This window comes from Podarcis pityusensis (assembly GCF_964106645.2).
Source record: "Podarcis pityusensis genome assembly, chromosome: 1".
NCBI lineage: Eukaryota > Metazoa > Chordata > Lepidosauria > Squamata > Lacertidae > Podarcis > Podarcis pityusensis.
In genome coordinates this window covers 136,879,738-136,892,962 of record NC_138028.1, presented here as the reverse complement: position 1 = coordinate 136,892,962, position 13,225 = coordinate 136,879,738, and the positions used below count along the sequence as shown (strand labels likewise).

Here is a 13,225-nt window from a genome sequence, read left to right as displayed (position 1 = left end):
CTCCCTACAGTTTGGCTTTACATCCGAGGAAAGACATTGTTGTTACTGGAAGTGATGACCGCCTGTGGAAGATGTGGGCCTTTCCCAATGGGAACATCATCATGAAGGGTGAAGGTCATACTGACTGGCTTTCTGGGTGCTGCTTCCATCCAAGGTCAGTAAAAGCAGCATTGTGAACCAGTACTAATCCCTTCTGGGAAAGTGCTTGTTTGCTATGCCTTTTCTAGCCAGTCTGCTTTGATGACTTTCTATTCTGAGTGGATCCTTCTGCTGAATTTCCAAACATGTAGATAAATGTTCCTTTGCCTTTCACTGTGTTGACTTAAGATTGATTGCTTTCAGTATTTTGTACATTTCAGACTTTTGTCCACATGCTTGTGCATCTCACAAAGTGTAATAAGCTTTTCAGATCTCTCCATGCCAGTCTCTCTGCTTATCACAAGGCTGAATTAGATGCATACTTAAAATCACCTATAAATACTGCAATTGGCTTTTTAAGTGTTTATTTTATTTCTCCAAATGGTATCTATTTTCTCACCCATGTTACCTAGAGAACAAGTGCATCAACCTTTCCCTAAAACTTCTCCCACCATGACTTAAGAAAAAGAAGCAGTGATTTAAGACACTGAGATAGCCAACAACTCATCACATTTATTTACCATTAGAAATCAGGCAGGTAATGCAGTTTTGCTCGGGAAAAGACAGTCTTCATTCCTCTTTCTCTCTCTCTCAGTATAACTAAGGGCAATTTCATAAACCCTTTTGACTGCTTATTTGCACAATTAACTGGGCATGTGAGTGGTTTATTAGCATAAGACTCTATAGTCAGAGAAAGGAGCTCATTCAAAATCTTAAGGACAAGCAGATCTAAGAGTCATCTGAATTGGACATTATTAGTTGCTTAGTCAACTCTCTCTCTCTCACCCACACACACACCACACACAGTGGTGGGGATGGAGGATCTCTCCTTTCATCTGATACCCTCTCTCCACTCCTTTGCTACCCTTTCCCTCCTGCTCAGCCCTCCTTCTGCTTCTGCTTGCCTCTTACTTTTCCCCTGCTTCTTCAAAGGTTGCCACTGCTACTTCCTATTGTTTGCCCTGTTCTGGGAAATCCTTGGTTGCACTGGCGACACCTTGACATACACTCCTTTGACTTGCTTGTTCACTGAAACATCAGGCCAAATGGCCAAATGGCATCTGCTTCTGCTGCAGACTGTCACTTTACCCGGGAGGTTCCTTGTGTGCAACAGACAGAGTCTGTCTTCTCTCCAGTTCCACATCTTGGTAGTGGATAGGAGGAACCAATGCTTAGTGTTACTAGACTACCACTGCATCTGGGATCTGGTGGTGATGAGTCCTTCCCAGCTTCATAGTTCTGCCACAGTGCATGTGCTTTGCATGTAGATGCTCCCAACTTAAGTCCCCAGCATTTCTAGTGATGGGAAATATCTCTTCCAAAGACCCCTGGAGACTAGACAGTACTAGACCAATGATCTTACCCAGTATAAGCAGGATCAAATGTTCCATTGAAAAGGCATCAGGAACACCATTGATGGATTATCTATCAAAGTATCACCCATACATGAAGTTGTGGGCAGGATTTTAAATATAAGCAGTGGATTTAATGATAGTGAAGTTCAGATAATATAAACATATATATATTGCAAAACAGCTAATAAAAAGAAGTAAAAAAACAAACATCAGGTGAGATGAGGTGGGAAGTCTAGAAGTACTTTTTTCCCAGAAAATTGTGTATGACATTAAATGTTTGGGAGTATTTTTGGAGATTTTAAAAAATGTTAAGAACAAAATGGCATCTGGACAAAATAGCAGGTCACTGCCACTTCTGTACAAACTTAGAGGAAGCAGCTTTTTAGTTTGGCAGCAGCAGTGGGTGGTGGGTTATTCAACTCAGAGAAGGTGTGTACAAGGCAAATTATAGAAGATGGTAACAAGGCATTCTCCTTCCTCCCCCCCCCCCCAACATACTAGGCTTCCTCCTCAAGCCATCCTGTAGTTATAGCTGCTGCATCTGTATGTTAACTTTGGCAGTGGGCTGCCCTTCCTGGGGCTTGTAGCTAAAATTTAACTGTTAACTATGTGCTACTTGAATTAAGGGAGGCTTAGAGGTGAGGGATTGTTTTGAATTCTCCCCCCATCCCATGAACACTGTCCTTCACAAGATCAGGAGTTAGAGCTTGCCTTGTGAGGTAAGATCTCCTGTCCCAATACACCCCACTTCCATTTGTTTGATGCTGTGAACATTGCAGCATCTATGAAGGAAGGGTATGGTCAATTTGATGGAGGGAGTGGGGAGTCTATCACAGGACCTTGGAGCATGAGCAATGGTTCACTGTAGGTAGGAAGGGTGGCAGAGAGGCAGGGAGAGCTTGGATATTGAGCATGGAGGTGGACCAAAGGCTAAATGACTGAAAGAAGGGAGGAAGGTTAGCAGTAACGGGCTTATGTTGCATTTTGTATTATTGCATTTTGTAAGTTTTATGAATGACTGAATAATAACAATAAATTAGAAGAATAGTTGAGAATAAAAGAATAAATAAAAAATTATTATTATTATTATAGTTGGAAGAGGCAGAGCCCAAAGGGAAATGGGAAAAGAGGCAAGGAAAGGAAGAGTAGATAGGAGTTCCTGTTGAGCGACTTCACACATGGCAGAAAGGGTTGGGTTACTGTCGACAAGCTTGAGAGCTAGCTCAGTTGGTAGAACACGAGACTCTTAATCTCAGCGACATGGATTTGAGCCCCATGTTGGGCAAAAGATTCTTGTGTTACAGGGGATTAGACTAAATGACCCTTCTGGGTCCCTTCCTATTCTGCAATTCTATGACTCTGAGACTGAGGGACTTGTAAACACTGAAGCAATGAATCCTAAGATATAGGCGTGTGTCTCTGTGTTAAATTACACATATGAATAACCAGCAAAATCATTGTCCCATTTACTGTTGAGGTATAAATGTTTGTGGGCTCCCCTTAAGATGGCAGGTAGGGACGTGGGTGGCGCTGTGGTATAAACCACTGAGCCTACAGCTTGCCAATTGGAAGGTCCGCGGTTCGAATCCCCGCAACGGGGTGAGCTCCCGTTGTTCGGTCCCTGCTCCTGCCAACCTAGCAGTTCGAAAGCACATCAAAGTGCAAGTAGATAAATAGGTACCGGGTACCGCTCCGGCGGGAAGGTAAACGGTGTTTCCGTGCACTGCTCTGGTTTCGCCAGAAGCAGCTTAGTCATGCTGGCCACATGACCCAGAAAAACTGCGGACAAACGCCGGCTCCCTCAGCCTGTAAAGCAAGATGAGCGTTGCAACCCCAGAGTCGTTTGTGATTGGACTTACGGTAACTGTCAGGGGTCCTTTACCTTTCGGGTCTGTTATGACTGAACATTCTTCCACTTTTTTGCAGGGCGAGGAACCCTTCACATAAAAAACTAACATCTCAGGTAGAAGGCTAAACTAGAACTCTTTTACATGACACAGTAGTTTTCTATGGGCAGAGTGTTTTAATATGGAGGAGCTATCCATCATGTGATTCCCACCAGCCGTGCCCTTGACAGAGGTTTATACTTCAGTGAGAACTAAGCATTTTAATACATGTCGCTAGTATGTTTGGTTGTTTTGCTTCTGGGAGGGTGGTGCATAGATGCATGTCTGTCAAAATATTCTAGTTGATTATGTAATGTAGTTCCTACTGGACCAGTCCTAAGAACATCAAAGTAATTTATGGAATAAAGGGGCGGGGGCAATTGGAAGAGAACACTACCCCTTGTAGCGCTGCTGGGCATACTAATAAGATTTTGTTCCTGTATTGTTACCATGGCATCCAGTGACTCGGCCTCCAAGGATTTCTCATTAGTCTTTGACCAACACACTTTTCAAAAGGCTTTCTTCTTTTTCACTCAGTTATTAAAATTAAAATAAGCCAGTCTGAATTTATTTTCACTGCATGGTATTGAAAGAATAGGAAAAAAGCTGCTGTTATTTTTGTACGTCGTTGAAGTCATTCAATATATGAATATGGAATTCACACATTTCTTCCAATTTAGGGTTTTACTAAGAATGCAGCATTTAATAGGATTTAAATTCTAACTTTATGTTTGGTTTGTAAGTGTATCCTTGTAAGTGACTGAGCAGCAACCAAGCGGGCTCCTCTAACAAGGACTGAAGGGAAATAATGGTTAGGCTGCTATAGTCAGGATGGCTTTTTTCCAGAGATCCATAGCAAATTAAGGGATGTTGACCCTAACATGTTGTCAGGAGCATTATTTTTAATTTTGAAACCATATTTTATGATACAGATTGTCTTTCCTTCCTTGTTTGCGTGGCGAGTCCCCCCCCCCCCGGAAATAAAGACACATGACACAATTATTAAGGTTAATGGGCTAAATAAGGCCACAACATAATTGGTTACAGGTGATGAGTGGTATTGGCTTAGCCTCAATTCTTATTTCAGCACGAGAAAGGCAGAACTTTAGGTGTAGGACTTCCGGAGGCGGCGCCAGCGATTAATGGCGGATTTCCTCCACCGGAGGAAATTTCACTGCGAATTAAGGGTCGGATCCCGCTTTCGGCATAGCGGGGGACCCCTAAAAATCACAGGCGGGAGAAGCCTGTGAGCCTGGGACCCAGCGGGCACATTTGGCGCCCCCCCAACCCGGTAGGAAGCCCGGCAACGGGCTTTGAAGCGGAGCGGGGAGAGCGCTGTGCTGTGGGCTGTCTGCTCGTTCGTGGTGTGAAGCCGCAAGCTGTTGATCGGAGAGCGCTGCCTTTCTTCCTTAAAATCCGGACCTGAAAATCAATGATCCGTGAGTAGGATACAATTTAAATTGGAACTGTATAAAATTGGAATCTGGCCGAAAACGGAAAGAGGCTTAAAAAGGAAGTCAGCCTCTTTATTTGTAGATAAAATAAAGCATTGAACTTGAAAGCGGAAGCAACTGGAAAGTACGTTTTAGCGGACTTTAATCCAATCATCTAACTTGGACTTTTCCCCTTTCAAATTGAGGGAAAAGGGGGAGAATTGTGGATGTGATTTCTTCACAAAGGGTGGAAAAGAAGGGATTGAACCACCACTCAACTCCCTGGGAAAGGATCTCCAGATCTCAGGAAAGAAAGAGAGGTACTGTCTTGCAATATATTTTGACAGCTAGTCCAGCACAAGAAATAAAAGTTTGGACAATTTATGTGAATATATTTCTCCTGGTCTTAAGTTAAAAATTCTGAATAGACTGCTTCTGCTCTGAAAAAACTAGGGGGGCTTGAAAAAAAAGGAATTAAAGTATCCAAGAACTTTTATGACTGTTACAGTGTCCCCCTAGTGGAAATAGAATGGAAGATTAAACAAATGAGACAAAAGACTTTTGAATCGGCTAATAAATGTGGTAAATTGTTGGCATGGCAAATGAAAAAGAGACAAAAATTAAATACGATTACGAATCTAGAAGTGGAAGGAAGGAATATACAGAACCCTGCAGAGATTAGAAGTTGTTTCCAGAAGTATTTTAAAAGACTATATACTCAAGGGCCAGTGAAAGAAACAGATTTAGACCAATTTTTGAAAACAAATGGATTACAAAAAATATCTCAAGAAAAGAGACTAATTTTGAACGACAGAATAACTGAACAGGAAATAGAAGGTGCCATTCAAAATATGCAACTGGGTAAATCTCCAGGACCAGACGGCTTGACCTCTAGATACTATAGATCTTTAAAAGAATGGTTAATCCAACCATTGAAAGAGGTCTGTAACGAAATTATGGAGGGGAAGAGGGCACCAGAGTCGTGGAAAGAAGCGTACATTACACTTGTACCAAAAACAGAGACTGAAAAGACACAACTTAAGAACTACCGCCCTATATCATTACTTAATGTGGATTATAAAATTTTTGCAGATATTTTGGCGAAGAGATTTAAGAAAGTGCTGTTGGAAGAGATTCATAAAGATCAAGCGGGCTTTCTCTCAGGAAGACATTTGTCTGATAATTTGAGGAATATAATCGATATCCTGGAAAAACTAGAAGTGAATATTAACACTAAAGCAGTGTTGATATTTGTAGACGCGGAGAAAGCCTTTGACAATATTTCTTGGAATTTTATGAAGAAGAACCTTCAGGGTATGGGGGTAGGCCAAGGTTTTGAGAATGGTATAAGTGCAATTTATTCAGAACAAAAGGCTAAACTAATTGTAAATAATGTTGTTACGGAAGAACTTAAAATTGAAAAAGGGACACGACAAGGTTGCCCAATTTCCCCACTTCTTTTTATTTCGGTCCTGGAGGTTCTGCTGAATATGATCAGAAGGGACCAGATGGTTAAAGGTATACAGGTCGGAATTAAACATTATAAATTGAGAGCATTTGCAGATGACTTAGTATTGACGTTACAGGAGCCAGAATCTAGTACAAAAAGGGTTTTAGAACTGATTCAAGAATTTGGTCAAGTGGCAGGATTTAAACTGAACAAATCAAAAACCAAGGTTTTAGAGAAAAAATTAACACCGTTTGAAAGAGAGAGGTTTCAGAATGAGACAGGTTTGACTGTGGTCAAGAAAGTTAAATACCTGGGGATTAACATGACAGCAAAAAATGGGAATTTATTTAAAGATAATTATGAAAAATGTTGGTCAGAAGTGAAAAAAGATTTAGAAATTTGGTCAAATTTGAAGCTTTCACTGCTAGGCCGTATTGCTGCGATAAAGATGAATGTATTGCCTAGAATGTTGTTCTTGTTTCAAACTTTGCAGATCGTGGACAAAATGGATTGTTTCAAGAGGTGGCAGAAAGATATCTCTAAATTTGTCTGGCAGGGCAAGAAGCCTAGAATAAAATTTAAAATACTAACAGATGCAAAGGAAAGAGGTGGATTTGCCCTGCCAGACCTTAAACTTTATTATGAATCAGCAGCCTTTTGCTGGTTGAAAGAATGGCTACTTCTTGAAAACACTGACATTTTGGACTTGGAAGGTTTCAATAATGTATTTGGATGGCATGCATATCTATGGTATGATAAGGTCAAAGCACATAAAGCATTTAAAAACCACATTGTCAGGAAAGCGCTATTCAATGTTTGGTTAAGATATAAGGATTTGTTAGAAAACAAAACCCCAAGGTGGCTGTCACCGATGGAAGCGAAAGCCTTGAAAAAGGTCAATATGGAGGTCAAATGGCCGAAATATTGGGAAATTTTGGAACAAGACGGAGATAGACTGAAATTGCAGAGTTTTGAAAAACTAAAAAACAAAGTGCGAGACTGGCTTCATTATTATCAGATAATGGAGGCATTTAAATTGGACAGGAAAATTGGCTTCCAGGTGGAAAGATCCAAATTAGAAACAGAATTGTTAGAACCCAAAACTAAGAATTTGTCAAGAATGTATAACTTGCTGCTGAAATGGAATACTCAAGATGAAACGGTAAAATCGGCTATGATTAAATGGGCACAGGACGTTGGACATAACATTATGTTTGCTGACTGGGAACAGTTATGGACCACAGGTATGAAATTTACGGCATGTAATGCCTTAAGAGAGAATATTATGAAAATGATATACAGGTGGTACATAACCCCAGTCAAGCTTGCGAAAATCTATCACTTGCCCGATAACAAATGTTGGAAATGTAAAGAAACTGAAGGTACATTTTTTCACCTTTGGTGGACGTGCCCAAAGATTAAGGCTTTCTGGGAAAAGATATATAATGAATTAAAAAAGGTATTTAAGTATACCTTTCCCAAGAAACCAGAGGCCTTTCTCCTGGGCATAGTGGGCCAAATGGTGTTAAAAAAGGATAGAACTTTCTTTATGTATGCAACAACAGCAGCAAGAATACTCATCGCAAAGTATTGGAAGACACAAGAACTTCCCACGCTGGAGGAATGGCAGATGAAACTTATGGGCTATATGGAATTGGCGGAAATGAGAGACTTCCGGTCGGCGCCAGCGTTAATGGCGGTCCTCTTTCCGAGCTCCGGAGGAGGACTGCTCTGCGAGTTCGGGTCTGACCCGCTACGGCAAGCGGGGGACCCCTAAAATCACAGGCGCGGAAGCCTGTGAACAAGGAGACTCGGTGGGCACCAGAAGCGCCCCCCCTTACTGCGAAAGAGCCTTTTTAAAGGCTCCGGAACGGCATCGGGAGAGCGCGGTGCTGAGAGTCGTTACCCAGACCGCAGGGTGAAGCCGCGTCGCCATTGACGGAGAGCGCCGATTCCTTCCTGTAAATTTTGGACTGAAAAACCCGTGAGTAAGATTGGACGTCTATCTGGAACTAAAGATTTAAACCTGAAATTTGGCTGAAAACGGGGAAGGTGAAAATTAAGGAAGTCTGCCTTCCCCCGACTGCATGACAGTTAAAGCAACGGAGTTTTAAAGCTGCATCCGCAGGAAACAATTTAGAACTGTTTAAACCTGACATTGAATATAGATCCCCTCTAGCAAGCAGGGCAGAGGGGAGGAAAAGGGACATTAGAATTCTGCATGATCTACCTAAAGGAAAAAAAAAAAAGCCTTCCGCTGTCTTAATCCACTGAAACGGACTGCCAAACAAGATATTAGGACACTGAACTGTCTTTAGAAACTTGTGGGAAAGTTACATGGTTAAAGTTTGGCTTGATACAAAGTTTTGGGACTTTATTGCTACAGTATACTGGAGTGTGTTGAAAGAGTATCTACAGGAAAAAAGATATTCAAGCCTCCTGATATATTTGTCTTTAACTTCTTTGTTTCCCTCACTTGGACATTTTGTTCTGCTCCCTCTAGAGGGCTGAAAGAATTAGTTGCAACGGTTTAAGACAGTGGGATTTTCCATCAGGGAACTGTCTTTGTGGGAACGTCCTTGGGACATGAGTGCCCTGGCAGAAGAGATAACTACCAGAGCTAAAGCTAAACAGCAACAACTGCAACAAAAGAAAAGAGGCTCAATTTCTAGTCTAACTCCTGCAGGAGCAGCTGGGCAAGAAAAAGTGACAGCTGCCTCCATGGAGTCAGTGACACAGGCATTACTTAAGATAAATCAATCTTTGGAGACTTTGACAAAGCAGAGTACAGAAAACTCACAAAAACTAACAGAACTAACAGCGAGATTGGACTTGAACACGAAAAGTGTGACATCCAATACAGAATCTATAAATAAGCTGATTGAAGAAAACTCGGCAACACGTAAAATTGCAGAGGACGCCAGAAAAATTGCTGGAGAGGCACAGGAGAAGTTAGAACCGATTGCTAAAAACGTATATGAGCATGATGCGACCCTGTCTTTGATGGAATTACAGAGAAAGGAGAGAAACCTGAAATTAAGATCAATTCCTGAGAGTGAAGGGAACAGCCTTGTGGAGTTCCTAACACAAGCATCTGCTGACTGTTGGCAGGAGGATTTGGAGGAGGAAGAATTTAAGATAATAACAGCATTTAGATTGGGCAGGAGACAGAACAGAAAGACCCCGAGGGATTGTCTGATTACCCTCAGATCCACGGAAGAAAGAGACAAAATATTAAAACTACATTACCAAAAGACCTTGGAAATTGAAAATTCACCTATACAAATCTTTAAAGACATCCCTAAATATATCTTGGAGGTGAGAACCTTCTATAAGGATTTGGTCTACCTGCTGAAGAAGAACAACATCCTCTTTAGGTGGGAGTTTCCACAAGGACTGTCCTTTAACTACAAGGGAAAGAAGGTCAAAATAAAGACAATCCAAGACAAAGAGAAGTTCCTGGAGAGAAATAATGAGGACTTACAGAAGGGAACGGTGGATCCAATTCTAGAACAAAGGAGAGCCTTAGATATTTTGAACCTATCGTTTGGACTTAAACCACCGCCATCAGAGGAAGAGCAACAACTTGGAGCAGTAGGAGGAGTAACGGAGAAACAATAAGATGGCCCTGCAATTCCTCAGTTGGAATTGCAATGGGCTGAACATGCCTTTGAAGAGACGACAGGTGTTTCATATTTTGAAAAAAGAACAATTGGATTTGATTTGCTTACAAGAAACCCATGTAACCAGGGTACACAGGAAACTACTTATAAATAAAAGATTAGGACAAGAATTTATCTCATCGGACAAAGTCAAGAAAAGAGGAGTTGTGATTTATGTAAAAGAGAAATGGACCCCAAAAATGATGTTTAAAGATGAACAAGGAAGATTCCTGGCAGTTGAAATTCAAGTACAAGGAGAAAAATTTTTAATAGTTGGAGTTTATGCCCCAAATGAAGGCAAGGCGGAATTTTTTAAGAAGCTTCATGAAACTCTGATGGATTATTTGGATTACAATGTAATAATTATGGGAGATATGAATGGTGTGGTCTCTACAAATATGGACAAGGCACAAAGACTGACAATCTCCAAGGAAGGGAGACTTCCGAAGACCTTCTTTGAAATGACTGAAAATATGGACCTAATAGACATATGGAGAACGAGGAACCCTCTTGAGAGAGAGGGAACTTTTTTCTCTCAAGCAATGATGACCTGGACCAGAATTGATCAAATTTGGATTACTAGTGGGATGGCTCCAAAGATTAAGAAGGTAGAAATCTGCCCAAAAACTTGCTCCGACCATAACGCCGTGAAGATGGAAATGAAACTTACAACAACTGGTCAATTTAGATGGAGGATGAATGACACCCTGTTTCGAGATGAGGAGATCCACATGAAGGCCCAAAAAACTTTAAAGGACTACTTTGAAATAAATCTAAAGGCCGATGTGGAAAAAAGAGTGATCTGGGACGCAAGCAAAGCTGTGATGCGAGGATTTCTGATTCAACAAAATTCAATAAAAAAGAGAAAGCAGAATGAGAAGAAGGAAAAGATTTTGGAAAAGATAAAAGAAGGAGAGAAAAAATTAAGATCAAAACCAAAGTCCCAGGAGATTTTGAGAGAGATCAAGTTATATCAAACACAATATATGGAACTGATGAATCAAGAGATTGAATGGAAGATAAAGCAAATGAAACAAAAGACATTTGAATCGGCAGATAAATGTGGCAAACTTCTGGCTTGGCAATTGAAGAAAAGGCAGAAATTAAATACAGTTACAAGCCTAGAAGTGGATGGAAAGAATATATCTAAACCTAACGAGATTAGAAACTGTTTTTTGAGTTATTTTAAAAAACTATACTCTCAAGGGCCACAGAATGAAAAGGATATAGATGAATTCCTTAATAAATATGGATTACAAAAAGTCTCTCATCAAAGTAAGGTGGATTTAAACCAGAGAATAACAGAACAAGAGATAGAGGGTGCCATTCAGGACATGCAACTGGGCAAATCTCCAGGACCAGATGGACTGACTTCCAGATATTACAAAGCCTTGAAGGAGTGGTTGGTTCAACCGTTAAAGGAAGTCTGTAACGAGATTTTAGAGGGGAAAAAGGCACCAGAGTCGTGGAAAGAAGCTTATATTACACTCATACCAAAGACTGAGACTGAAAAGACTCAACTTAAGAACTACCGCCCAATATCATTACTCAATGTGGATTATAAAATTTTTGCAGACATTTTGGCAAAAAGATTTAAAAGAGTGTTGATGGAGAAGATTCACAAGGATCAAGCAGGCTTTCTCCCAAAAAGGCATTTATCAGACAATGTAAGGAATATAATAGACATTTTGGAACTACTAGAGGTGAACTTAAATACCAAAGCAGTGTTGATCTTTGTGGACGCGGAGAAAGCCTTTGACAATATTTCTTGGAGTTTTATGAAAAAGAATCTTCATGGGATGGGGGTAGGTCAAGGTTTTGAGAACGGTATGGGTGCGATATATTCTGAACAAAAAGCTAAGCTGATTGTAAATAATGTGATAACTGAGGAACTTAAGGTAGAAAAAGGAACACGACAGGGGTGCCCAATTTCCCCATTGCTTTTCATTTCTGTTCTGGAGGTGTTGCTAAATATGATTAGAAATGACCAGCAGGTTAAAGGTGTACAGGTCGGAGCCAAACATTACAAGTTAAGGGCCTTTGCAGATGACTTAGTATTGACCTTACAAGAGCCAGACACTAGTACGAAAAGGGTGTTGGAGATAATTCAACAATTTGGCCAGGTAGCCGGATTTAAACTGAACAAACAGAAGACTAAAGTCTTAGAAAAAAATCTAACAGTCATGGAGAAGGAGAAATTTCAAGAAGAGACAGGTTTGACAGTGGTTAAGAAGGTGAAATACTTAGGGGTTCACTTGACATCTAAAAATTTGAACTTGTATAAAGACAATTATGAAAAGTGTTGGTCAGAAATTAAAAAAGATCTAGAAATATGGTCAAATTTGAAATTGTCAATGTTAGGCCGAATTGCAGTTATTAAGATGAATGTATTGCCTAGAATGTTATTTTTGTTTCAAACTCTGCAGATTCTTGACAAGATGGACTGTTTCAAGAGGTGGCAGAAAGACATTGCGAAATTTGTCTGGCAGGGCAAAAAGCCCAGAATAAAATTTAAAGTACTTACAGATGCAAAAGAAAGAGGGGGATTTGCCCTGCCGGACTTAAAACTGTATTATGAAGCAGCAGCGTTTTGCTGGCTGAAAGAGTGGATGCTCCTCGAGAATACAGATATCTTGGATTTAGAAGGTTTCAATAATACATGTGGTTGGCATGCATATCTATGGTATGATAAAATCAAAGTGCATAGGGCCTTTAAAAATCACATTGTCAGAAAAGCGTTATTTAATGTTTGGATAAGATATAAAGACTTGTTGGAAAACAAAACCCCTAGATGGATGTCACCCTTGGAGGCTAAGGCATTGAAGAAACTCAATATGGAGGCCGAATGGCCAAAGTATTGGGAAATCTTGGAACAAGATGGAGACAAATTGAAATTACAGAGTCATGAGAAATTGAAACCTAAAGTACGAGACTGGCTCCATTATTATCAAATAATGGAGGTCTATAAACAAGATAGGAAAATTGGCTTCCAGGTGGAGAAATCAAAATTAGAAACTGAATTGTTAGAACCCAATACCAAGAATTTATCAAGAATGTATAATTTGCTGCTGAAATGGAATACACAAGATGAAACAGTTAAATCGGCTATGATTAAGTGGGCACAGGACATTGGTCATAACATTATGTTTGCTGACTGGGAATGGTTGTGGAACACCGGTATAAAATTTACGGCATGTAATGCCTTAAAGGAAAATATTATGAAAATGATCTATAGGTGGTACATGACCCCAGTCAAGCTAGCAAAAATTTATCATTTGCCTGATAATAAGTGTTGGAAGTG

The 13,225-nt window shown here is 40.3% G+C and overlaps 1 protein-coding gene across 1 annotated transcript in view; it reads left to right on the top strand.

The window, feature by feature from the left end:
* SPAG16 (sperm associated antigen 16) overlaps positions 1 to 13,225 on the top strand; it is a 441,575-nt gene that overhangs the window by 166,895 nt on the left and 261,455 nt on the right. The window contains exon 9 of the mRNA XM_081002681.1: positions 11 to 154. Coding sequence (XP_080858807.1) covers positions 11 to 154 — 144 coding nt within the window. The remainder of the gene's footprint in view (positions 1 to 10; positions 155 to 13,225) is intronic.